The 26,993-nt window shown below is 56.4% G+C and overlaps 1 protein-coding gene across 1 annotated transcript; it reads right to left on the reverse strand.

Moving 5' to 3' along the window:
• Positions 1-11,521: 11,521 nt before the first annotated feature.
• On the reverse strand, positions 11,522-22,976 carry INSYN1 (inhibitory synaptic factor 1). Its single transcript, XM_062612147.1, has 3 exons — positions 22,828-22,976; positions 21,795-22,531; positions 11,522-12,222 (listed from the first exon to the last, which is right to left on the reverse strand). The coding sequence occupies exons 2-3, from the start codon at positions 21,975-21,977 to the stop codon at positions 11,542-11,544; spliced, it is 864 nt and encodes a 287-aa protein (XP_062468131.1). The 5' UTR covers positions 21,978-22,531; positions 22,828-22,976; the 3' UTR covers positions 11,522-11,541.
• Positions 22,977-26,993: the final 4,017 nt, after the last annotated feature.

Here is a 26,993-nt window from a genome sequence, read left to right on the forward strand (position 1 = left end):
CTCCCCTTGTGTCCTCAGTGGGGAGGAGGGACACAGGCCAGCCTTGGCTGGGTGTCGGGGTCGTGCTCATGCACACCCTGCAGGTAAGGAGCATCTTGGGGTGGCTGCAAGCTCTCGGGAAGCCACCAATGGACCAGATACAGGGAGAGCTGTCACCCCCTGAAAGCATCTCTCAAACAGCAGTGCTTGGTGGAGATGGAGGCTGCCTCTCTGAGGAGGCCTTCCCAAGTGCCCAGTGCTGCTGTTGAGGCTCTCTGCATGTTCCACCTTTGGTGCAGACAATGAGGAACCCTAAATACTGGTTGCAGACAAGGTATGGCTCCTATTTACAGGTAGTAAAGGAAGAACTGGTGCTGCTCCCAGATGCTGAGTGGATTCCTGACTCTAGAAGTCCCTTTTGCTCTGCCTTCATGGGGGTGGCAGTGGCGATGTGAGAAGAGCAGCTCTGTTGGTGGGACTTGCTGCAGCCTGGGTGAGGGGGCCCTGTCCTCTGCAAGGACACAAGAGCAGCTTTAAGTGGGGGGATTTTGGGTGCTGAGTGTGGCTTCTGCTGCTGGGAGGGACTTGATGTTGGAGAAGGGCAGAAGGTGAGCGTTGCTTGTAGCTGGTGTGGCCTCGGCTGCATGGATAAAATGGGAGCAATGGCTGGATGGGGAGGTGGAACTTGGTGGTTAAGAGGGCAAATATGAGAAGCCCTCAGTCCATCCACTCTAAACAGGTCTCAAGTGTAAATATAAAGGGGTGGGGGAAGCCCTTAGTCTGAATTATCATTGCCTCATTGCAGCAGCCTTGGGGGCTCTCCTGCTGTGCTATAGGACACAGGAGTCCTCATCACACTTAAGTCAATAGGCACAAGATGGGCCTTGAAATGATGCTGGAGTGCTCTCCTTGCCCTGTGGCTTTCCCTCCTATGCAGCAAGGCTTAACCTGACCTCTTGGCTTGGGCTGCTGAAGGCTTGAGGTGTCTTCTGCCTGCTGGGATTCAAGTTGGGTGTGAGCTCTGGGTGTCTCAACTCTAATGGGCTGGGACGAACACCAGTTCTGCCTCTTGCGATCTTGAGGAACATGAATACCTCTCCTGTTTCTGGCGTCAGAAGCAGGAATGTCCCCAGGCTGTGTGCTCTGCAGGGGGAGCTTCCCAAGCCTCTTGATTTCCCCTCCATCCTTCTGTCTGAATGGCCTCATGTCCCTGCTTCCTATGTGCTGGGGAAAGTGAAAGACCTGATGCTTCCCACAGCCTTCCTGAGCTGAGGAACCTTCTCTTAGCCCTAGGAATCAACGGGCAAAGCAGCAAGGCTGACCTAGGGCTATGCCAGCAGCAGGGTTGGTCCTTGCCTTTTGCCTTCTGACAATGTTAGAGGCATTACCTACAGATAACAGCTCTTTTGGCCTGCACTCCCCCAGCCATCGGGCTGCAGTGCAGTGATGCTGATTCTCCTTGCAGGGTGCTCCAAGAAAGGCCAGGGCCAGCTCCAGCTCTGCAACTGTGCTTCCCTAATGCTGAGAAACAGCTCTGGGGCATGGCAGGGAGTGGGGATGCCCTTCCTAAGGGCATGGAGGCACTGCTGTGTCAGCTGTAGGCAGCCCTACCTGTACGGTCCTCTTCGGATCATAGAATGGTTTGGGTTGGAAAGGACCTTAAGATTCCACCCCGTTTGCCATGGGCAGGGACACCTCACACTAAACCGTGCCCCTCTAATGGCTTCAGCATCCAGGCTAGGAAAGCGGAGAGAGTCTGGGTGGGTCATTTGGAGCTATGGCTCCCAAAGCTGGGGTTGCTGTAAAGGGATTAAGGAGACAGAGAGGCAAAAGGTGCCTCATGGAGGATGGTGCTGTGATTATTGAAGTAAGGGACTAGGCAGGCATTTATCACTGGATGCTCTTGAGAGCTGAGCAGTTCCAGGTGCTGCTCCACTGTCATAGAATCAGAGAATGGTTTGGGTTGGAAGGGACCTTAAGGCTCATCCCCTTCCACCCCCCTGACATGGGCAGGGACACCTCCCACTAGAGCAGCTTGCTCCAAGCCCCTGTGTCCAACCTGGCCTTGAACACTGCCAGGGATGGGGCAGCCACAGCTTCTCTGGGCACCCTGTGCCAGCGCCTCAGCACCCTCACAGGGAAGAGCTTCTGCTTTATATCCAACCTGAACTTCCCCTGTTTAAGCTTGAACCTGTAAGGTCCCCAGAGCACTGAGCCCTCTTGCTGGAGCTGCAGTAGGTGATGTTGCTGGTCCTTTTCTTCCTGCCTGGGTTAACAGAGCCCTGTGTAGCTCCTTGCTGGATGCAGAGGGGAAGTACATTGCCTATGCTGGGGGTGATGCCCAACTCATCTGCTTTGAGTCCAATCAAGCCCTCTCCCATACCTCTGCTTTTGAGCTTTATTAGCATTCATTTCCCTCACCCTCCTGAGAACAGACTTAATTAGAAAGCTGGAAGATGCTGGAAGAACAATCAATTTGTGGGAATTAATAATGTGAACAGGGATACAGCGCAGTTCTTCACAGGTGGCTCCAGGTTGCTGTGTCCCGCTACATGGAGATGGTGGTGATAGGCTCCAAGTGGCCTTTGAAGCAGTTAATTAAAAGGAAAATAAGTTATCCCACAGGAAAACCAGTAAAATGATGTTTACAGGGATTTCAGGGGGAAAGGGAGCTGCTGGCCCTTTTGTTTGCAGTGTTGTGGTATCCTGTGGAAGTGGTGTGAGCATCAATGCCCATCTCCTTCCTGCACAGAGGTGGCCCTGGGCATGGCCCATCTGTTATTAGAGAGCAAGAACCATTGAAGGCAGGGCAAAATAATTAATGGAAGACTCCATCGAGTGAGCTGGGGCTTGTAGCAACTTGCTCTTGCAAGCCTGCAGGGAGCCTAGGTGGGCTTGGAGCTCCTGTTGTGTGCGCCTTGGGGGGAGGTGGTCCCATCCCCATGGGGTTGACGTCAAGGAGATGGCAGCATCCTGGGACTGGTCTGGGTGCTTGGACAGCCAGGGAAGGGTGCACAAGCTTCTGCAGGGCTGTGGCACTGATGGCAGGCTGGAGGTCAAGGTTGGACTGGATGGCTTTAAAGATCTTCTCCATGGGACTATCCCCTTCATGGCCCTGCCATGTGTCCTACAGCAGAAGGGACCTTTCCACAAGGGATTCCTGCTCCACAGGGGAGCCTTAAAACAATCAAAGGCAACCAAACCTTCCACCTGTGATGGAAACCTCCAGGTCACTGCAGCCAGGGTCGTACTTGAGGGGTTTCTTCCCCAGTATGGAAGGGAAGGAGCCTCCCACGTTGTCCCTGAGCTGCCTGCCTTGCAGTTCAGTACAAAGCAAACCTGGTTCCTGGAGCCCTGCCACCACAGGGAGGTTCATCAGCTCAGCCCAAGGCCTTCCCAGCCTCAGTTATTGCCTTCTACATTTACTTTTCCCAAGCCAAGTGCCCTCTTGCATTAAATCCCAGTGCAGACCTGGCTCTTTAGAGAGGGGGCTGAGGCACATGTGCCCTGTGGTACAAAGGGCTCCTTCTCCCCCTCATTTTGCCCCTGTGAATAAGCTCCCCGAAGTCCCAAGGATCCTATTTCTTCTCCATGTGTCTTCTGCATCTCACCCTGCTCTTTTGGCTGCACTTAGACCCCAGCTGGGGGCTTCAACCGTGCTCTGCCACTGCATTGCTGATGTTACATGGGGCTGGCTCCTGTGCCGGCCCAGGTGGGGAGTGTTTGGATGCCAAGGGGTTTATCTCCAGAGTCATGCCAAGCAAGGGACATGACACAAGTTGTGTCCTTTCTCAGCCCCCTGCCAACAGGCACTAGGGAGGCCAGTAAGCTTTGCTGCCCAAATGCATGCATTAAGCATGTGCAGCTGAGCATCAAGGCTCATTTCCCAAGGATATACGTTATTAATGCCCTGCCTGCATGTGTCCAAGGGAATTGCCACGTTCTTTTTCCTTCCTTTTTCCCTTTCTGCGATGATCAACAAAGCAGGACGTTGTTCTAAGCCTTGGGATGCTGCTGGTGGAGCTCTAACAGGCAGTGACCTTCCCAGTGGTGTTTCCTGAGCTGTTTGCTGTAAGTAATACCCATCTTCCCTGTGCAGAAGAAGCCGAAAGGAAAACTCTTGGTACCTCTTATGGGTGGTTATTCCCATCCGAGAGACAAAAGCATTTCCCCAAGGAACTGAAGCTAATTCACTTCCCGGGTTTTGCTGCCAGAAGAAATGTGCTGGGGTGTAAATGAAGTGGCAGAAGCCATTTGAAAACAGCGTTGGTAAATGGAAGCCATGCTGTATTAGTGGGGATAATTCAGCGTAATTCCCTGCTAACGAATTAATGCACCAGTCCTTGTACATTAGAGCTTCCCTAATTTGATTGGAACTCGAAGTGCTGCCTTCATTACCAGCAAATATTAATGCAGTAAAGCAGGGTTTGGTGGAGTCCTTCCTTCCCAGCAGGCTCTGTACCCAGGTGATGTGCTGGGGGGGGGGGCTTGGAGGAGGAGGAGGAGGAGGAGGAGGAGGAGGAGGAAGGTCAGGGATGCTGCCCACCGCTGAGGCTTTATGGGTGCCTTCTGGGTAAGAAGCTCCTCATCCTTCTCTTTCCCTTTCCCAGCACAGCAGGAGCTTTTCTTCAGGTGTCACAGCCTGGTTTGGGTTGGAAGGGACCTTAAAGCTCACCCAGCTCCAACCCCTGCCACGGGCAGGGACCCCTTCCACTGGAGCAGCTTGCTCCAAGCCCTTGTGTCCAACCTGGCCTTGAACACTGCCAGGGATGGGGCAGCCACAGCTTCTCTGGGCATTTCAGCATCACCTCTTGGTGGGCGCACCCAAGGGCCGTGGGGTTGGCATGAAACACCCCATTTCCCCACTGCATTGCAGCCTTCTAGCAAGGAAAACCAGGAGCTAAAGGTATGGTTATTGAGTTAAATACAGCACCAACTGCTGGCTCATGGGCAGGGTGAGAGGAGCAGCTCCACCCCAGCTTTGCAGCCAGCCCTGGCTTTGCTTTTCTATAAACTCCTTGTAGGAAAGGTGAAGAAGAAGAAAGCAGAGCATGGATGCCATTTGTACCTGAAGATGGTACCCAAGTGGCTTCGATGCAGGGGGAAGCATCACTCTGCAGCCTCCTGTACCTCTTCTTTTCACCTTTTTCCTGCTGTAAACTTGCGCCAGAGGTTTTGTCCAAGGCTGATGCTGCGATGGGGGAGGCACTCTCCCAGGAAGCCTTCCCTCCATCCCTTCTGTGTGACCGGGGAGCTGGGAAGACCAGGACCAGCTCCGCTCAGTCCTGTTCTTTGGTGCAAATGGCTCCATCAGGCATGATTTCAGCGCTGTGCTGCTAACATGAAGTCCTCGCCTCTGCTCTGGCTGAGAGGGGATGGGGAAGGGGAGCTTGCTTTTTGAAAGCCTTTTTTTTTTGGTGTTTTTCTCCCAAAAGTGTTTCCTAAGTTTTTCCTTCCAGAGACCAAGATTTGGGCATCCTCCAGCATCCCAAAGGTGACTGTGGATGATATCCCAGGGCAGTGCATGAGCCCGTGGGCAAGCAATCGGTTTTAATCCACCATTTGAGCCCATAGTAACGAAAAGACACGTTTTAACATAGAGCTGCAATGGGGATGTAATCCCACAGCTCCGCGTATGAGGTTTTAGAGTCCCAAACCTCATCCTGACACCTGCTGGGATTTTGAGCACAGCTTTCAGTGAACCGGTCTGGTCCCACCAGGCTCAGGTGGCTTTGGGGTCACTGTGTGGCTCCCCACCGAGGCCGGGGCATCACCCAGCACAGAGCCAACGCTACTTCCCATGGGCTGGTGTTGGTGCCTTTGGGTTTTCCTCTTCTATTTTGTTCCCATTCCAAGATCCTCAAGGTTTCAATTATTTATCTGGAGCATGATGAATGCTTTGTCTGGCGTGTTTCTGCCAGGGGAGCCCCGGTACGTTCTGCTTTAGAGACTTCTAATTAAGGAGCTCCATCAAGCATGTCATCCCTTGTCTTACAAGTACCTCCAGGGCTCCTCTGGTGGGGCCGGACTGCAGCAAGCGCAGCTGGACCTGATGGATCTGAGGGGCCTGGGGCTCATTTAGAGGGGTGCTCCCATCAAGCACCCCTTGTCCCAGGGTCAACTCAAGGCTCAGATTGCGGCTGCCTTCGGGCTATGGAGGTAAGAAGTGCTTTGGGGCTCAAATTTGCCCTTTCTGGCTGAATTTGGGGGGGGAGGAAGCAGGATGTGGCCAGGCTGAAGCTCCCTGGGCACTGGCCGTGGGGCAGTGACACCGGTCGGTGATGCGACACGGGGCCACCACGGCCTCGGTGCCTGGCGGAGGGCTCTGACGGGGTGAGGAGGCTGGAGCAGCCCCTGCGTGGGGCGCTCGGGTGCGGGTGCATGTGTGCCCACTGCCACCCAGTGGTGGTGGGAGAGCACTCGCTCCTCACCCGGGAAACGCGGCTCAGAGCGCAAGGTAACGCCATCAGTGCACAGAGAGCGCCCAGTGCAGCAGGTACGGGAGGGCTGAGCCACTGGAGCTATGGGTTTTGCTGGGCTGGAGGTGGTGGAGCTGCCAGCTCAGCTCGTCAGGCAGAGACCCTCACCTCGACTCTGGCCTCCCACCACCCTGGGAGCATTGAATGGCCTGGGCAGCCTCACCTGGGGCCCCCACAGCCCATTTAAGCTCAGTCTGGAGTTATGGGTCCCTGCTTGAGCTGGGCTGCGGGGATGCTGCTCTCCAGCCATGTGCATTGCCTGCAGACTCATTCCCACTTGGCCTTGGACTTGCCTCATCCTCATCCACTGACAACAGCAGCCCCTCATCCCCATTGCTGGGGTAGGATGATGGCTCCTGCCCTGCTGCTGGGTATCCATCCCAGCTCCTCATCCTCCTCTTTCCCTTTCCTGGCACAGCAGGGGCTTTTGTTCAGGTGTCACAGCCTGGTTTGGGTTGGAAGGGACCTCAAAGCTCATCCAGTTCCAACCCCCCTGCCACAGGCAGGGACCCCTTCCACTACAGCAGCTTGCTCCAAGCCCCTGTGTCCAACCTGGCCTTGAACACTGCCAGGGATGGGGCAGCCACAGCTTCTCTGGGCACCCTGTGCCAGCGCCTCAGCACCCTCACAGGGAAGAGCTTCTGCCTTATACCTAATCTGAGCTTCCCCTATTTCAGTTTGATCCCCCACAGAGGGATTAATGAGGGTGCCATGGCCATGAGCATCTGTGTCAGGTTCATGTCTGGCCAGGCTCAGCCAGACATGGGCCATCTCCATGCCATGGCTGCCAGGAGGGCTCAGATGATGGAGCCCGGAGAGGAGTGTGAGCAGGGGAGCTGCTCTGGTGTGTGTGTGGGTTAGTGCCAAACTGCATTGGAGTGAATCTATAACCCAGCACTGAGTCCTGGAGTGGCTGGTCCATAGCTTAGGGGTGCCTCTGAACCCACCTTTCTCCTCCAACAGGGATGCTCTGGGCTGGGGATGAGGGGGTGATGGGATGCAGGATGCTGCGATAACACCCCAGGGAGTGAGGGCTGGGTTTGTGCTCGGCAGGGGCACAGCTTTAGGGTGCTGTGGCCAGTGTGGATCCACTCTGCTTGGTGCAGGGCTCCTTGCCTGCTTCCCATGCAGCCTTTTCTTGTGAGCAGATAGCTGCTGTCTGGCAGTTACCAGGCTCTGAGGCTGGAGATAAGGAGAAGTGGGGGGGATGTCACCCCCAGCTCACTGCACTGCGGAGCAGAACCGAGCTGCACTGCCCCATGGGGACCGTAGCCTCTGGGGGATGCTCCTTTTCTCCCCATGGAGCAGAACACTCTGGCTGGAGGGGTGAAGATGAGGCGGGAAGAGCCTTCACGGTCCACTCGCAAGGCACAAAATGGATTTAACTCCCTGAGAGCATGAAGGAGCGCTCCTCTTGCAGCTCCAAAGCAGCAGCATCGTCTGAGGCACTGGTACATCACTTGCAGCAGTTCAGCTGCGGAACAGCAAGGAACAAACAAGACACAATGCTGCGCATTAGCAGAGGCACAGGAATAGCCTCTCCCTTCAAAAACAAAGCGTTTGTCTTCCAACCACAGCGAGCGACCAGCCCCAGGGGCTGCAGCTAAAATCCAGGGATGCTTTTACCAGCTGATGAGCTACAAGGGTGCTGGCTGTAGCCTGGTCTGAGCTAGGGCTATGTGAGAAAAAGCCCATCTCTGCAGGAGGAACGGTTTCCATGTAAGAATGGATTATCATAGATCTGAGCGAAAAGAGATGCTCCGGTGCAGAGGGACAGCTTGGTTCTGGCTTTCCAGGGGGCTGGGGTGAGCACGGCGACCCATGGGTGCTGTTTGGGGTCCCAAGTGCATCAAATCCCCCTCACAGTTTGCCTTGCCAAAGCCTGAGCCTGATCCGGAGCTCTTCCTTAGGCTGGAAAATATCCTGTTATCCACTTTGATGGCTGCCTTTCATGTCAGCGAGCTCAGAAGTGAAGTCTCCAGGCACCCAGGGTCTATTTTCATCCCTCACTGAAGCAAGATGCGGCGAGACAGCTTCTTCTAGGGGGAAACTTCCCAGCTGGATTTCATGAGCCGGCGGGATTGGGTGAGCTCAGAGGAGTTTCTTCAAAGCACCAACCCCAGCAGAGCCGCTCGCAATCCAGGTCAACGCCAACAGGAGCCGTGGGGAGGGTCAGAGCTGGAGGATTCCGATGTGAAGCTGAAATCCTGCTTTAAACCCATCAAAGCCTGGCTCCGGCCGGAGCAGCCGCTGAGCATCCTTCCCGGCCAAAACCCAGCGGGATGCATGGCAGAGGTTTCCGTAGTTCTGGATCACCAGCAGCCCGTGTCCTTGTTTGATTTGCTGATGGTTTCTTTATTGCTTCTTGCAGGAAACATGAGCCCTTTGCCCCTTCCTTTGCTGGCTCTGGTTGCTGTTTGTTGTGTTCCTGAACAGGTTTTGAGGTCTGGGAAAGGCTTGGGGCTGGAGCACAGGAATATTGCTGGGATGCTGAGTGGGAAAGGCTTGTTAGTTTGTTAATATATAATGTATAATACTTGTTAATATAGAGTGACAATAACAAAGAGGAAGATGAAGTGCTTTCCCAGCCGAGCTCCATTCCGTCCCTCATCACCCTCCCTGTGGCCATGGAACCCTGATGAGCTGCACCTTGTCCCTGCAAGTCCAAAGTCCATTCATTCAACATCATTAGAGATGATTAGGTTGGTGGTGCAACTAATAACATCACGCATAATTTTGCTCCTGGTGTAACAAAGCCTTCTAGTTAGAATGGTTCCTCCATATTTGTGTTAATAAAAATTCCCATCTGCTTGATTTTTACCCTAAAAAGCCCCAAACCAGCAGCTTTTCCTGCTATATAATAATAACAAAACCCCTCTGGGTGTGCGCAAGAGCAGCAAGGACATCGCCTCTGGTTCTCTATATGTCAATGGTGGCTTTTATTACCCCTTACCCTGAGCAAAGGGAGCAGGGGAATTGCCCTCATCTCTGTTTACCCCTGGTTTATGGAGGTTTCCCATCCCTGGGCCCAGAAGGTCAATACAGCACTTACTGCTGCCGTCACTTGGATTTATCAGAGAGCGTGAAATAAAGCTTGTACGGCTGTAAATCCACTCCTAATAGAAACGTGGGGGGAAGGAGCTCTTGCCCTTGTCCACACAGCCCTGCCTGCAGCAATTGGCTTTAAATCCCCAGCCCCAAGGTGAGCAGCTTTGCATCCCTGCGCCGGGCCTCAGTTTCCCCTCTGGCTCATTCCTGGGCTGCAGGGGATGTGGGTTCCCCCCAGTCCGAATCAGTTGATGAGCATCTCAGCTGCTCTGGGTTTGTGCCTCGTGCTCCTCCCGGCATCCTTTGGGAGGAGTTATTAAAGAACAAAGCTACATCTATTAATCATGCTTTTACAATGGGGCCAGGCTGGAAAAAGCTCTTAAATAAGTAACCAGCTGATGACATGCAGAGTAATGGAGGGAGCAGGGAGAAGCTGTCCCATCCCACATCTCCCCATGCTGGTGCTGGGCGAGCCCAGCTGTCCCTGCTTTGTGATGCAGGATCTGGCTCGGTGTGAAAGAACTCCCTCACGCTCCCCTGGGGGTCCCAGCCCTGGGCAGGGGGTGAGATGCAGAGGAACCTGATGCAGCAGCATCATCATCATCTTCTCCTCGCAGTCGTTTCTGTAGGGCTCTTCTTCCTCCTGGCTTTGTCCCAGTTTGAGGTGTCCCGGTGGGGATCCAGATGGATGTTCCCTGGATCAGAGGCACCAAACCCTCCAGGTTCTGCACATGGTGGGAATGTACACTGATCCTCCAAGTGATGCCACATCCCTTGGGTCCTAAGAAAGTGATTCAACACCATTTGGGTAAAAGGCTTCTGTCCTGCTACGATTTGGGTTGAATAGAGAGTGTTTTGGTCGCTGCTGCCTCCTCTTTAATGGGTGTTCTACATGAGCATCCCTTGCTCGTGGTAGCCATGCTGAGTGGTAGAGGGGGTCCTGGCTTTAGGGTGACCCTGAGAGAAGGCTTGAAATGGAGCATCTCTGACCTGGATTAAAAATCAGGACTCAAGGTGGTAGGGTTTTACTGCCAGGCTTGGAAGAAACACCACTGTGCCAGGGATGCTGGAGGGCTGGTGGTACAAATGCATCCCTGCTGGAGGAAGAGCAGATAGGGAGCACACGAGGGGTTTGGCTCCAGGAGGAGGTGCTGCATGGATCCCTTTGGATTCTGAAGGCTTCAGCAAAACCTGGAAACTGAAAAAAATGCCAAGGGTGGATTTGGAAGTCCAGATTCCTTCATAGCAAATCTAGCTTTTTTTTTTTTTCCCCTCCAGATCAGGGCAAAACCAGAAGCGGGTACCTAAAGGAAAGCTGGAGACATCTCCCTCATCATCTAAGATGGTTGCAAGACTTGGAGGTCACTAATATTTCCCTTGGACCTGGTATAAAGATGGAAACTGTGTGTGGAATTGGTGTCCTCACCTCGATTCCTCATCACTGCTGTGGCTTTGCTCTCCGCAAGCCCTTCTCCATCCCTCTTGGGCCACATCCTGGCTATGGGGCTGATGTCCCTGGTAACATCCCCGCTCCACTCAGACATTGGCTATGACAAAGCAGATCACACAGGCTCTTCTTAATCCAAACAGGGATAAAACATCCCAGGAAGGGACATTTGTCCTCCCTGGTCCAGCCACCCCCCACCTCCTGCATCCGCATCTCCCCATCCATCCCCCAGCCACAACCTCAGGTGCATTGGCTCTCCCCTCCACAGAGGCTTCCCTTTTTGGTACATATATACATATAATATATATATGTTGTTGTTGTTATTTCTCCATGATGGATGGTTTATTGATCTAAAAAAAAAAAAAAAAAAAAAAGAAGCAGTTTAAAATTCCCTGAGCCTTAAAAAATGACGGGTAGGTAGTTGGGACATTCGTCTTCTTTGCCACCTTTTCATGTTGAGTTTTATTAGTAGTATCGATTTATTTAAATATATATATATATATATATCTTCCTTGATTTTCGTGTCCCTCCCCAGGGATCCCCACATCCCCTCCCCACCCTCCCCAAATCCATGCGGCAGAGCCGGCATCAGTTTTTGTTCTTGATTCTCTGCTTGGCCGGGATGTAAGGCAGCACCGTCTGGGTGCTTTTATCGGCTACGGTCTGCGTGCTGCTGTTCCTCATCACCCGCCGCGCCGGGGGACCACCACCAGCGGAAGGATGCTTGGAGGGGGGCCCCACCAGCGCCTTCCGGCCGGGCTCTTCGGGGCCGTCATCCCCTGGGGATGCTGTGCTGTCACCGTCCCGGTCGTCATCGCAGCACAGAGCGTGGTAAAGCACCTTGTCGCTGAACCGGACCCGTTCCCGTGTGCCGGCCGGGCGGTGATGCGAGATCTTCTGGACGGCCGCTGCGCCAAAGGCTTCCTCGCTGGATGAATCCGGGGTCCCCCCGCCCCGGGGGCCGTTGGTGATGAGGAGCCCCCCATTCATCAGCCGGTAATCGGGCTGGCGAGCCGGCGGGGGCTGCGGCTGCGGCCGGGGGGGGTCGGGGCCGTCGCCGGGGTCGGAGGGGGTGGAAGTATCCAGGAAGGAGCAGAATTCCCAGCTGTCGGAGAGGATGTCGGAGGCGGGGAAATCGAGGGGTCCCAGCTCGAAGGCGCCCCCGCCCTTCTCGCTGCTGGAGGTGCTGCTGGCCGTCGCCGTTGTCCAGTCGTCCGGCTCCAGCTCGAACTCGAAGTCGGACGTCAGCCGGTCGATCTGGCCCACCACCTGCGGACAGAGGGACGGGCAGACAGGAGCCCCTGAACAGGAGCCTCCTGTTTGGGCTCCGCAGTAACAGCACATCCCGAAAGCTCTGCCATGTCCCCTGGCACCACCGGTGTGATGAGCTGGGAGATCTCAGCCCAAGTAGATCCACCCTGGGAGTCCCTCAGCAGGGACCAAAACCCACCTGGTGGCACAGCCCTATCAACCCCATGGCACCCGGTGCAGCAGGATGGGTCCTGCCGGTGCCGGGACCATGAGTGCCACCCCAAATCCCCTTGCACTTGACCATGAGAAGCCACCAGCAGCTGCCACCTCCTCCCCCTGGACAATGCAGTTCTGTGGGTGGGGAAACTGAGGCAAAGGTGGAAAATGTCCCAAAGTCATGGGACAAATACATGGGAAGGTGCAGGACTGCGGGGAAAGCGCTGTCACCCCCTGCCCTGGCTGGGATGCTGATGGGGTTGGTCCCTGGTCCTCCATCTTTTGCAGTGTGGGGTATATAAAGAGCTGTGGTGGCCTGGGGACGGGCTCATGGCACTGCTGTGCTGCAGCGGATGGACCCCTGGGTCAAGCAGATCCTTAAAGCATTAGAAATAGTAGATGCTGTGTCCTAGGTGGTGTGAGAGCCATGGGCAGGGCTGCGAGGGGAGGGAAGGAGGAAGGGCCTCCTTCCCTCTATGGACCGTGGAGCATGGTATGAAGGTGGTAAAACACCAGCACAGGTTGCCCAGAGAGGTGGTGGATGCCCCATTGCCCCATCCCTGGGGACGTCCCAGGCCAGGCTGGATGTGGTTCTGGGCAGGCTGATCCGGTTGGAGATGTCCCTGCTCACTGCAGGAGGTTGGACCGGATGCGCTTTGTCCCTTCCAACCCAAACCAGTCTGTGATTCTATGATCCAACGACCTTGCCAGGCTTTTGGATGCAAGAGGCTCCTCACCCGCCTTCAAAGCCTTTAGCCCCATCCAGCTCAAGCGCTGCCCAGCGCCAAGCACCGCACTAATCCTGCCCAGGGAACCCGGTGCCTGCCGAGCCCCCGCTGCCGTGAGGGCTGTTCCTTGGGTGTTGCTCTGTGTGTGTGTGGGGTGCAGTTTGGTTGTGTGCAGGAGGCAGAGCAGGATGCGTGCATCCAGCTTGGCAGCACTGGAATGGGGTGTTCCTGGTGCGCTGCGGGAGGTGGCAGAGGGCCTGGCCCATCCATCCCAGTGCTGCCAAGCAGGAGGTGGGCAGCAGCAGACGGGGAGCAGGGATCAGGGTGACTCCTCAGACCTGTTTGTGCACCCAGTGGATGCTCTATGTGCTCCCCCCTCTCCAGCATGGGCACCCTGGCCCCATGGCCCTCCCACTGCTCCCCAGCCTCCTGTCCTGAACACGGAACATTTGGGAGCAAACCACCCCCTTTGCTTGGCTTTTCCCAGGTGGTTTCTCCAAGCACAAGTATCTTTCCTGGTTATTTTTCATTACTGCCTTTCCCTCTCCATCTTTTCCCTTCTGCTGCCCTTCCTCATGTCCTTTCCTGGTGGAAATCAGCCACAGATTTCACAAAAGACATTATGTTGCCAGACACGTTTCCTTTCCTTCTCCTTATGCCACCAAAAGGCTCTGCTGCATCTCCATCAGGAACCAGGGTTTGTCAATGGGTGTTTGACCTTCTCATCCACCAAGAATAATGAATCATGGCACATCTCCCCATCCTTTTGGGGCTGTTCAGCCTGGAGAAGAGAAGGCTCCTGAACAGGAGACCTTAGAGTAGCTCCAGTGCCTGAAGGGGCTGCAGGAAACCTGGAGAGGGGCTTGGGACAAGGGACGTAGGGACAGGCCAAGGGGAATGGCTTGAACCTGCCCAAGGGGAGACTGAGATGAGCTCTCAGGCAGAAGCTCTTCCCTGTGAGGGTGCTGAGGCGCTGGCACAGGGTGCCCAGAGAAGCTGTGGCTGCCCCATCCCTGGCAGTGTTCAAGGCCAGGTTGGACACAGGGGCTTGGAGCAAGCTGCTCTAGTGGAAGGTGTCCCTGCCCGTGGCAGGGGTTGGAGCTGGATGAGCTTTAAGGTCCCTTCAACCCAAACCATTCCATGATTCTGTGATTTTTATGCATCTCTTATCCCATAACTTCATGCTTTTCTGAGCAGTTTTCCTAGGGGAAACCGAGTCCTTGGGCTCAGACACCCCAGTCCCATCCTTACGTTGGGTAGCCGAGGGAGGGCACCCCATAGCTGCTGTCCCAGGTTGCCCTTGGTCTCTGCAGCCCTTTGCTGGAGGTTTGGGCCAATGCTATAAGCCGTGGCTTGGCCGGGCAGGCTCTTCACAAAGCCCTCGTGGTGGATGAGGACGTGTGGGCAGAGCTAAGGGTAATTGAACATGTCTGGGCATCTGGAGCCAGCAGCCCGGGGGGATGCTGCCGCAGCCAAGTGGCTCCTTACATTCTGCTGACCTCATTTTCATGGAATTCTCATATCCGAGCTCCAAATTTCCCTGGCTCCACAGCCCTGCCCGTGCAGCTCCTGCTCTGCCGTGCTCCCGAGGCCATGGCACCAAGGATGGGGCACACCAACCACCCAGTTGCGTCTGGGGCCATCCAGCCGTGCGCACGCAGCCCCCCCTCTTTTAAATCAGCCGCATGGGGCACGTTCAGGCTCTGGCTGTGCCAGGACCATTCCTGGGGCCTCCAAACCGTGTGACCTGGATGAACGTCTCTGGAGGACACTGGTGTCACCTCCATGGGGCCACAATCCCAAGGGGCACGGGGCGCTGATGCAGTTTGGGGGAGGGTGAAGGGGCTGGATGTGTGCGTTTGCTGCCTGCTGCAAACGTGGATTGGGGAGACTTGGGAATGGGGAGACCTGTTCTGAGATGGGACAGAGGGGGTCACCAGGAGCTGAAGGTGGAAGGACTGGAGACTGCTGCAATAGAAGATGCCAAACCGCATCCTTTTAGGGGAAAAAAAGGGTGGGTTGGAAATAAGGGGAGTGATCCCATCCTCAGACCTGAGCACACAGGGATGGGCACTAACACACCTTAACAGCCCTGATGAGCCCCGCCTGGGACCTCACCCTGCCCATGGCTCAGGAGCCCATATAAGCTCAGCCCTGGTTCAGAAGCCCTCTCCTGAGCTGTGCTGTTTCCCAGCCCCATGTGCTGGCCCCATGGGTGGTTTCCCTCCTGGCTGGGCCTCACGAAGCCCACCCTGGATCCTGCTTGCAGGATGGAGCCTAGACCTACATCAAGTCCCTGTCTTCATCGGAGGGACTTTGGGTGCCCAGTGGAAGGTGGTGCTGGGGATAATGACCTGAGTGCCTCTCATCGCAGGCAGCAGAAGGCAGCAGGCTTTACCTAAGCTCTTCACTCATGATCTCCAACTTAATTTTCCTGCTTCCTTGCCCACGCAATGGGGGCTGGGCAGGGACCCATCTGTCCTTCAAGCTTTGGCTTTGAAGGGTGCTGAGGGCAAGGAGCATCCACATCAGCATTGGTGAGAAAGTCTGGAAATGAGATGAGATGGTTTCTCCTGCTCCCAGTGCACCTCCACATTTATTATCTTTTCCCCTTTTTCTTCCTCTTTTCTTTGGGGGAGAAAGGGCAAAACTCAAGGGAAGAAGACAAGTGACCCATTCTTTCTTGGTGGCAAGAAAGCCTTAGGAAAAAGGGGTGGAAATGAGCTGGCTTTGGGAAACACCCAGCTATTATTAGGTTTTAATAAGGCAGCAAATGATGTGCTGAAACTCCTCAGCTAAAATGAGATCACCTCTGCTGTCACAGCAGCTTTGTGGTTGCAGTGCTGGGTTCAGGGTGAGCATCTTCATGGGCTTCCATTTGGGTTCCTGTCATCCAGGTCCTTCCTCACCCTCATTAAAGGGACCTGCTGTCACCGGGGCCCAGTCGGTGCTGGGGTGGGGGGGGCACATCCCCATCCCGGTCCTTGCAGTGGCACATGGGGATTAGTGTCACATCGGCAGTGGCTCACTCGGGGCTATTTTTAGGAGTGATGTCTATTTTAGACGGGTGATGGTGGTGCGGGACGGAGGGGGGTGTTAAATACCTATGTGACACTTGGTACCCACTGAGGATTTAAATGTAAAGTAGGATTTGGGCTTTGCTCCTTCCCGAGGCAGGTTGTCAAAGCTTTCCTGGCTGAGGCCATTGCTGCTGTCAGAGGGAGCCAGGATGAGAGGGATGGGGAGGGAGGAAGGGATGGATGTACCACACCTGGGATGGATACTGGGGTGATGCTCTCTCCCCCAGTGAACTGGGGTCACTCTGTCCCCCTACAAGCAAGTGGAGATGGTTGGGGTGTCCTCAGCATGTGCTGGAGGTGCCTTGTGTCCCCATCCTCACTTGCCTTTAGGTTTCACCTTGCTGCAAAGTGCTGCCTCTTTGGTGAGAGCAGAGCATCCCTGCTCAAACCAGCAGTGTCTTGCAGCAGGAAAAGAGGGAGCAAAGATAAGTCCCGTTCACCTCTCGCCACCGAAGGGCCTCATCCTGCTGTGCCCAAGTGCCCTGAAAGCAGGTGCTGGGAGGCCGAGGGTGCTCCGCTCTTGCCCAAAGAGCTTTGAGCAGCCAGAGGATGAAGTGGAGTGAGGCAGAGGGTTGTGCCCATGTCCCTGAGGTAACCCATAGGGATGAGCACAGAGCAAGGATGCGCTACAACCAGTTCATCCCCACCCCAAAATCCAGCTCCCACCATTCAGCCCAACTGGGAATGCCGGGTGCTTTCCTCGCCTCTCAAACCATCCCTGCACCCATGGACGTTGCTGGCACCCAGGAACCTTCCAGACGGGTGTTCACCTCCCCAGCTAAAGGCAGATGTTGAACACCTGGAGCACTGTTGGTTTTGAATGGGATTTTTGGTCAGTGGCTCCAAATCAAGTCCAGAGCTGGGCTTGGTGGCTCCAGCGTCCACGTTTTGGCCACGCTGTTTCTTGCCAAGGAGCTACCCCCCCTGGAAGCTCGAGAAGATGCTGGAAAGGTGAGGGACGAGGGGGGGAGGATGAGAGGGGACTTCAAAGGCTTCATGGTTGGTAATTGGTAACGCGTATTCCCGAGGCTGGGGAAGGAGCTGGGAGCTGCTGGGATCAAAGTGCTGCGATCTGACGGCCCCTTCATCCCAGCACGGCCTTTGAAGAGGGTGGGCGCAGCGCATCGGCGCTCGGGGCGGGTACCACCGGGTGAAGGGGGGGGGTCCAGGGTGTGGGGATCAAAGCAGGGGGATGGAGTGGTGCTGCCTGGGATGTCTTTGCTTCGGTGAGGAGGGGACCGGTGCGCGTGTCCCCTCTGCTGCCCTCCTGCACATGCAACTGCTCTCCCAACGCAGAGCCAAGCATCTGGTCCTGGGAGATCTCCCATGCTCCCACAGCCCCTGAATGCATCCCCAGCACCCGCTGCACCCCTGCAGCAGCTTAGTTTGGGGCCCAAAGTGTTTTCCCATGCTCCACAGCTGCTTTCCCTGCCTGTATCTGACCCGCCTGGCCCTGCGCTGTGCTTTGCTGCCAGCTGATGCACTGGGGGGGATGTACAATGGGACCACGCAGCAAATCCCCAGAGCATCACATCACCCCAAAGCCATCACCTTGGACTTCAATTCCTCCCTCCAGGGGGGCAAAGAGCCACCCCAAAGCCCCATGACCCCACAGCCCAGAGCTCCTGGAGCAGGGCCCATCCCGCATCTCCCAAACCACTTCCCAGCGCAGGCAAAGGTGAGTAAATATTTAATAAGGAATAAAAGATTAATTGGAGCTCGCTGGGTTCCAGGGGCCTCTCCTCCCTGAGCTGCTGCTCACAAAGGAGCACGCTGCAGATCTTGGGATCATTTGCTAGCTCATCAGCTGCTAAACAGTTCAAAATCACGGCGCAGATCTCTGGGATGTGTTATTATTAGGATAATAAGCCGCCTTCTCACTGCGAACTTTCCCAAGCATTCCCAGCTCAGGGAAGTTCACGCCGAATCAAACCTATTGATTACACCATCATTAGGGTATTTATTATCACGAGGGCTTGCAGAGAGGATTTTCCTCCTGCCAAAGGCTTGGAGGGACCCCTCGCTGCTGCTTCCCCCGGTGCTCCCATAGCAGGGGATGCAGGGTTGATAGGCCCCATTCCCATGGGATTCTAGGGGGGTTGCACACAGGGAGCCGTGCCCCGATATTGGTTTTACCTCCCACCTCTGCCTATATCCCATGGATGGTTCCTGACCTCCAGCACTAACCCCTAGGGTTGGGAAGGAGCGGAGGTGGCTGGGATCTCCTGGGTACCATCTTCCCCGTGGCATCACCCTGATCCCGGCGGGAAAAGGCTGGGGCTGGCAGGAGGCAATGTGGGAAGGCAGGCAGCGTGGCGAGCGCTCGGCGGAAGCGCCTTCCCCGCCTGCCTCCTGCCTCACTTCTACTTCCAGTGTGCAATTTCAATCAAAGGTTTTAATAATCATTTTCCCCGCATATAAACCAGCCCTGCCGTGGAGCGCTGGGAATAATTATATACACAAAAGGGAAGGAGGGAGGCAGGGAGAGTGGGAAGCTGGTAAAACAGCATCCTGGAGCTAACGGACATCTGGAATGACAGCCTTCAGGTGGGAACCGCTCCGGGGAGCCAGCGATGGAGCCTGAACTAGGGTACGGTCCCACGCTGCATCCCCAGGGATGGGCCAGCAGAGCGGGGTCCCCCACTGAAGCATCCCTCCGGAGCATCCCGCAATCCTGGCTGGGGCTGGTGAGTGCTTTTGGAGCAGGAATCGTGCTGGGTGAAAGCGCTTGTGCCCACACAGGGGCTTTGGTGGTGTTGGGGGTTATGTTTGTCAGGGTGGTTTTAACCTGGCTGCTTCTCCCAGACCTGTAAAGTCCTGGTACCCAGCTCCCCTTGTGTTGGAGCTGGAAGGAGCAGGTCCAGCATCACCCAGTGAAGGTTTTCCAGCCCCATGGGTGATCCAGGATGGGGCCCACCACTGCCCTCACCGAGCGCATCCAGCCCTGTGCCCCAACCCACCGGTGCAGAGGGGATGGATGCAGGGATGGACGTTTCCAAACCCCTCATGGTGTCTCCATTGGAGAAGACACTGATATCACAAGTGCCAGGGCCCTGTGGTCACTGAAGGGCTTTGGTGGCCCTGAGCAGCCCCATTTGAGACCCCCATCCCTGAGCCCACTTGACCTCGGGGCCATCGGTCCCCAGGTCCTTGTCCCCAAGTGCTGGCCCTCCCCTCCAGCTGAGGAAGAGCATTGCTATGTGCAAGGCAGACAACCACAGAGCCTTGTGTTCTACTTCTCTCCCTCCGATATCCTGGAGCTTACAGTTTGCCAGCCTGGTCCCTACTACAGACTTTTCTGGGTGGCTTTGATTGTTGCCCATGGTGTGCTCCCATCCAGCTTGCTCTGAGTGACCGGGGGACAAAGAGTTGCGTTCCTAACGCCTCTCATACCCAGCATCTGCTTGGCTTGGGGGGAACCAGAGCTCTGGTCCCTTGCAGTCACCGGAGCCTGGTGTAGCCCGGTCGGACCGGTGTGGTTTAGCTCCAGAGCCTGCTCTTGTGCTGAGTTTGTGCTGTTCTGTATAAATCCAAGTATTTGCTGCCATGTGGGTATTTGTAGGAGCTGTTGAGAAGGGTTTAAGGTCAGGATCCACCTCGTGGTGGGCACTTTAAGGCTGGCTTTATGCTGTTGTCCCATGGTGTGCGGGGCAGCTAAGGGATGCAGGCTGCTAGGTCACCAGTGCTTAGGGATGTGCCAGCTCTGTGGAAAAGTCATCCCCAGGCCTCAGAGCTTCCCAGTGCCCTCTGGAGAGAGGGGAGAAGCCCCTCATGGGGCATGGGTCCCCTCCCTGGTACAGGAGCAGGGTCTCCCTGGGCTGAGGGGCAGAGGATGGGTGTCTCCTGGCCACCTCTTCTCTGCTCTGAGACACTGGTGCACCCTACCATGGATACTGCAGGGATGCTCATGGTCTGTCTGGCTCCAAGAGCTGTACGGGGACCTTGCAGAGCCAGCTAGAGCTTGGTGGGAAGCACCAAGCACTTCAAGGTCTCATCCAGGTCCTTTTTACCCCTGTGCATCCTTAGCCGGAGGGATGCTTGTATGGTCCCACCTGGCCTTAAATCCATGGGCACAAGAGAAGGGGCCAATTGTCATCGTCCTCACTTTAAAGGCCTCTTTAAGACCCTGAAGGAGCATGAAGTGAGCTTGGGCTAAACAGCAAATAGCTCTGCCTCCCCACTAATGCTATTATGACTGTTTTTAATCCATCAGGGGTTTGTAGAAGGGGTTTTGGGCTCCCCCATTGGTGGTGTTGGGACTGGGGAAGTGCTATGGGTGGCCGGGTTTGCTTTCTGCTGCAGAAAGGACCAGCAAAGCCATGAGAGAAAGGAAAATCTCTACGGATGCCACGGCCAGGTTGAGCCTTCACAGGGCCCCAGGGGCTGGTGTGGTGGGATTTGGCATTCCCACCACTGGCTTTCCCAGTGGAACAGCCTCCCTAAAATCTCCTGGACCAAGCAGAACCACCCCAAAGGAGGAACGCTGCATCCCAGGGGCTGCTTCAGGCTAGAAGATGTCACCTCCCTGACCAGGTTTGTGTCTGCACTGAGGATGATGCTGGTCCGCCTGCATCAGCACTCTCTTGGTGGTACCCAAAGGTCCCCAACCCATGTGGGGCTGCTCTGTGGTGGCCCCATGGCAAAACCTCCACCAATTCCTGCCCTTCCTGGGGGGACAGAAGGTTTGGCACAGTGCTGGGTATAACCCCAGGCTTGGCTCAGGCCACGGAGAGCATTCAAACACCAACCTGCCCTACTCCAAAACCAAGCCTCGAGCTGCGTGAAGAGTACCACACGCTTTCCATCTACCACATCGCCATTGCCTGCAAGTGGTCCTAAATTACCTGTCTCATCCACATCCCCTTCCCCTCCACCTTGGACATGTGTGGCCCAAACGCTTGAGCTACAGAATTCCCCACCAAACCTTAAGTATGAAATTCCTCCACACTGGAAGTCCAACCACACTTTATATATGTATGTATATGAATCATAGAATGGGTTTTGCAAGAGCAATGGACCCTGACAGCCAGGCTATGAGACAGGCAGCTGCTTTGGCCCCAGCAGCACCCCCCTTATCACACCCAGGGCTGATGCCATGATTTCAGTGCTCTCTGCAATGCCAGAGGGTCCCATCATCCCCTCTCCCCATCCACTTCCCTGTTTGAAAGGGGCCTGGCACAAGGCAGAGCAGAGCTGACTGTGACACGGTGCCAACAGCACCAACAGCACTGGCTGCCCCAGCCCCACTGTGTCACCCCCGTGGTGCTTCTCCTACTACCAGCACCCGCAGGGCTGGTGCCTTGGCTGGGCCCTGACCCCGAGCAGACCCTGGTGTCAAGGTCAAGAGCAATTTTACAGCCAGGTCTATTTATCCCTCCCTTTTTGAATGCCCTATTGCCCCGTGGCCGGGTTCTGCCCCCCAAGTCCCTGCAGGGGGCTGGTGGATGCTGAGCTGGCTCTGGTACCCCCGCCTGGCCCCGGAGGCAGGGGGACAGGGACAGAGCACCCATGTTTTGGGCTCCCGTGACCCGCGCAGGGACGCGATGGCACCCCAGGGCTTTCCTACCTCCCGGAGCTCCTTGGCCACCTCCTTGAGCTCCTGTAAGATGCCTTCCAGTTGCCCGATCACCATTTTCATCCGGCTCCGGATCCTTTCCCTTTCACAATTGCTCTTGCTGCTGCTACAATTGCTGCTGCTGCTGCTGGGGTGGTCACTGGGCTGCCTGTCCTGGCAGGTCTGGGAGTCCATCCTTCCCTACCAGCCTTGGTTCCCGGCCCCAACGGCTCTGTCCATCCTGCTCCCCCCTAGCCGGGTGGCCTGGCGTCCGTGCAGCCCCTCTCGGCTGGGGAGCTTTCAACATCTTAACGTTCCCTTGCCTCCAAGGAAGTCCCAGCCGCACGCTCGCCTCCCTGCGAGGTCGGGGGGCTCTGGTTCGGAGCGGGGAGCAGGGTCGGGATGCAGCATGCGGAGTCGGGACTGCTGCAAAGGGGGCTCAGCCAGTGGCCATGGGGAGATGCAGGGTGGCCATGGGGCGAGCGGAAGAGGTGAGTGCTGCTTGGTCAGGTGAGCAGGAGGAGGAGGAGGAGGAGGAGGAAGAGTCCCTTGGATGTCCCAGGAAGCTAAAATCCAGCGGCTCACTCCTTGCCTGCTCTCCGATGCCGGGAAGGGGGACACAGGGCTGGGTGTCCCCAGGGAGCGATGCTGCTCCCTGTGCTGGGCCCTCTTTCCGGGGTCACCAGCTCCAGTGCTGGGTGCTGGCGGTGGGGTCTCCACAGGTGCCCTGGGGAGCCCAAGCTCCCCTCCTGCAAGGACAGAGACAGCGTGAGGGAGCGATCCCTTCTGGAGGCAGACAGCTGCGGGGCCCACTGCTGCCTTGCCTTTGATCTCAGCCCTGGGATGAGAACAAGCTCCCAGGTACCCCCACAGTGGTCCCCCCTAATTGGGGGGGGCAGGATGGAGCCTGACCCTGTGCCTGTCACCCCCCAGTTTTGTGCCCCTTCCCCACTTTGAGACCAGGAAATTAGGCACAGCAGGGTCTTGCTTAGCCGGATGGATGGATAGACAGACAGACAGAGAGAGAAGCAGCTCAGGAACTTACCGTCGCTATCCCGACCCCCCTTGGCTCCAGCCCAAGCCTTTCCTTGTCCTTCTTTTTAATGCCTTCTCTTTTTCTTACTTCCTCCCCCTCCTCCTCCTCTTCCTCCTCCCTCAGGGCTTTTCCGTGGCACAAGAGGAGTCCGGGGGCCACTTTCCTTCAGGTCGCTGTTGGAAGGGGTGAGACGTTACCGGAGGTGACAGCCCGCAGCGGGGGAGCACGGTCCAGGGGACCCCTTCGCTTTGGGGTGGGGGGGGGTCTGGCAGCTTCCTCCCACCACCATCCTCCTGCCGGCTTCAAGCCCCAGCCCCGCCTCGGTCGAGGAAGGGGGAAATCCCACCTTGCCCCCAAATGCCCCCCCCCCCCCCCGATTCCCGTGGGGGGTGAGGGGGAAGCACGGGAGGAGGCGGAGTGGGGTGAGCGCATACTCCAGCTCGGGGGTGCGCACAGGGAGGAGGGGGGGGGGGTGTCCCGGCATGCTCGCATCTCCATCCCAGCTCCCCGCATCCTCCATTCCCGCTGCTCGCATCCTTCCTCACCGGTCCCCGCATCCCCGCGGAAGGAGGATGCCGGTACCCGCAGCCTCCATCCCCGCATCCCCGCATCCCCGCTGCCCGCACCCCCCGCTCCCGATGCCCCCGGGACCGACCGGCGGCGGCGGCAGCAGCGATGGCTCCAGCGGGCGGAGCGGGGCGGGCGGCGCCCGGCGGCCCGGGCAGGGCCATGGGGGGGGGGGGGGCGGGCGGAGCGGCGGTGGGCGCCCGGCCCCCGGCCCCGGCCGCAGCCTCCCCGCGGCTCCCGGTTCGGCTCGTCCCGGCGGCTGCTGTGTCAGAGAAAGGGGCCGAGCCTCCGCCGGGCGGGGGGGGCTTAAAGGGGCAGGGAGCCCCTTTGCGCGGTGCGGAGCGGGGAGGGGGGGGGGGCAGCGCCGGGGAAACTGAGGCAGCGATGGGGGGGTCCCTTTCTTTGGGGGGAGGTTTGTGCCTCAGTTTCCCCACTCGTTTCGCTCCCGCTCTGTAATAGGCTCGTTAAAGCTGGTCCCTTCTGGATGTGAATTCTCCCCCCCCCACACACACACTCTGTGGGTCATATTTAGGACCAATTTCTGCAGCATCTGTAAAAAACCAGCAGTGCACCCAGGATGCGGCAGCAGCATCCCAGCAAGGGGCCCTCCTGTCGGGCTTGCTTGGGCAGGAGGAGGAAAATAACAGCCATGGGCCTGGATGTGCACGTGTGTGTGGGATGCTCCCTAACGAGGGGAGGGCATGGGCCCAAAGCAAGGGGATCCAGAGTGGGAAAATCCATCCACTTTAACAGGGATGGGAGCAAGGAGAGATTCTTGTCCTAGAGCTGAACCTCGACGATAGGTGGCAATCCCAGGTCTGCAGGAGGCGCGGCCGCCTCCCAGCAGATGTGTTATTTATTGCCTCCTACCGGGTATGTCCAAAAGTGCTGAACACACTTTTTGGCGTGTTCCTGGGCTGACTCATCCTTCAGCGAGCAGCTCGTCGTGAGATGCTGCTTTTGGGGGCTCTTCTGCTTCCCACAGACCGTTCAGATGGGGATCCAGCGGTGGATCCCCGCGCTGGCAGGAGGGCTGGGGTGCAATCCCTCAGTGCACAGCCCCATTGGAATGATATTTCCCAGGGTAAGCCTGTGGCTGGTGGGAAGTTTTCAGCAGGAACCTTCTCCATGCAACAACTGGTACCCGAAGCTCAGCCGCGGTCCACACGGCCACCCGGGTACCTGACAGCCACGACGCTTTCTCCTCCACTCCCAGGCTCCGATTTCCTCTAATAGCAGCTTAATGCCAGCTCATGCTCTGCCTCTGCTCTTCCCCAGCTGGAATTCAGCGAGGATATTAGGACAGTCATTTGTGGAGGTGGTAAAACGGAGGTGGAGGTGCTGCGCCTGGGAAATCCGCCTCGGACCGGTGCTGTGGGAGCGGGTGAGGTCTCAGCTCCAGACACGCTCAGTGCAGCTGGGGAAGGAGATGGAAGATACCAAATGATTTTGGCCAGATGACTTGAATAAGCTACAGTGGGGGAAAAATACAGTGGCTGAGACATGGGCATTGCTCCATCCATGCCCTGCTCTTTTCCATAGGCATCTGCTCAGCACCTTTGTGATGGGTACCAGCAGCCCAGGAAGTTTTGCTCCAAGCCAGACTGAGAAAAGATGCTCAAAAATACCCATTACCAGTACTGGAAAGTGGGACTCTGAGTGAGCACTGCCCAAGAACCCAGCTTGGAAAGTCCTGTCCATGGGGGTGAAGCTAATGCAGCAGAAATGGCCCTGCAGGGACGCCCAATGGCTTTAAGCTGACAGAGGGAGACTGATATAAGCTCTTAGGCAGAAGCTCTTCCCTGTGAGGGTGCTGAGGTGCTGGCACAGGGTGCCCAGAGAAGCTGTGTCAGGGGATTGGAGCTTCATGAGCTTTAAGGTCCCTCTCAACCCAAACTGTTCTATGATTCTATGTCCAAAGCCTCCACCATGAGGTCAAAGGCCCAAGCTGTGTTTCCTACAACCCTCTGGATGGTGTCATGACAATGTGAAATGAAGGGGTGGCAGCTAGCTCCCCCTTGGAAAGGGGATAGAATGAGACACCTGAGAAGCCAAGCCTGCAGAATCCCTCACCCTTTGCTCCTGCTTTCCTTTGTTCCAAAGCCCTGCATGACCATCGCCAGCTGCATCCATGCCGAGGGGCACCCTTGGCCCCCAGCACACCCAGCACCAGGGACAAAGAGGTAGCCATGAGGAGCGATGTTCCTCCATTCTGCCTTGCTCCTGATTCCTCCCTGTGAAGAACTCAATGAAGGATACAGCTTTCAGCAGGAGCTTCCACATGGATGCTGCTTCCCACCTGCGCATCCCAGCCCAGATCTGAGGGGGGTCATGGACCACCCTGCTCTCAGCGTGTCATGTCCCTTGTGACTGATCTGTGGTCCCTATCCCTGCCAGATCCTCTCCAATTACATCTCACTTTCCTCAATGTCTCCCAGAGGAGCTGAGAGGGATTCCCAAGCACTGCCCAGCTTTGGTACCCTACTGATGGAGGGCTGGGGTTTCCCCACAGGAGGGTTGCAACTGGAGTGTGATGGAGAGAGAGGAGCAGCTTTATTCCGACCTCCCTAATCGCCCTCCCTCCCTCATTCCACAGTCTTTATTTGTGCTTTTCCCTAGATCAGATTTACTGGGATTTTCCCATCCCAGCAGCAAAACTGCTGCGAGGGGATTTCTCTGCAAAGCTTTCGGGCTCGCACGCATCTGATTGCCCAGGGTCACGCCAGGCTGCTTCCTGCAGCGTGGCTCTTGGCTTGGCAAAGCCAAGGGGATGCTGGCAGCGGGAGTCCCCTCTGCATGTGTGTCCCCCTCCGGCAATGTCCCAGCACAGCCGCGGGCTGGAGCTGGTCCCCGCTGTGATGCTGCTGCAGGTGCCCTCCGCTGAGCCCGCTGTTGTGTCGCTTCCTGCCGTGAGTCACTGGCACAGATCTAATTCCTAATTAAATAGCGATTCTTTGCGGAGCCATTTGTTTCTGTTCCCTTTGTGTTTTGATCGGAGTGTCAGTCACTTTCCACCGGTTTGTCAATTCCCCTTTCCCCAAAGATTACCTTGGAGAGATGTGACAATACAGAGCTATGTGTTAGCAGCGCCTCGGGTCCCAGCTGCCCGGGGAAAACCTGCAGAGGATAAGGTAGGGAATTGGGAAAGAGGAAGCAAACGCCCCCTGAAGCAGCCTGCTGTTTCAAAATGGTGTTTCAAAATCTCTTTCTTTCCCCATCTCCATTGCCCTTACCTGGCCTGCAGAGCCACAGGTCCCATCCTGCGGCATTCCCAGGTGCCTTCTCCTGGGAGAAATCCCACAGGATGCTCGTGGTCAAACAGCCCGGATGGACTTTACCCTTGGGCCATTTGAAACATGGCATGTGGAGTTAATCTCTGAGATGGTGCACAATGGGGTCCTTGATGCTCAGGATCTGCGGGTGAAGGGGGCTCCCCTTCCTGCTGGGCTGGGGCTGGGGTGAAATGAAATTCCTCACCTTTGGTGACATGATCCATGATGGGATCCTTTGGGAGGGCTTCAATCCATTGCACCAGAAGAGCCTGGTGCCCATCTTTGCTTGCTCTGCTTGTGTTGGTGCCATGCTCAGCACACTCAGCACTACAGTCC

Source organism: Pezoporus occidentalis, unplaced genomic scaffold (genome assembly GCF_034315485.1).
Source record: "Pezoporus occidentalis ecotype Australia unplaced genomic scaffold, CSIRO_AGI_Poc_V1 ctg159, whole genome shotgun sequence".
Lineage (NCBI taxonomy): Eukaryota > Metazoa > Chordata > Aves > Psittaciformes > Psittacidae > Pezoporus > Pezoporus occidentalis.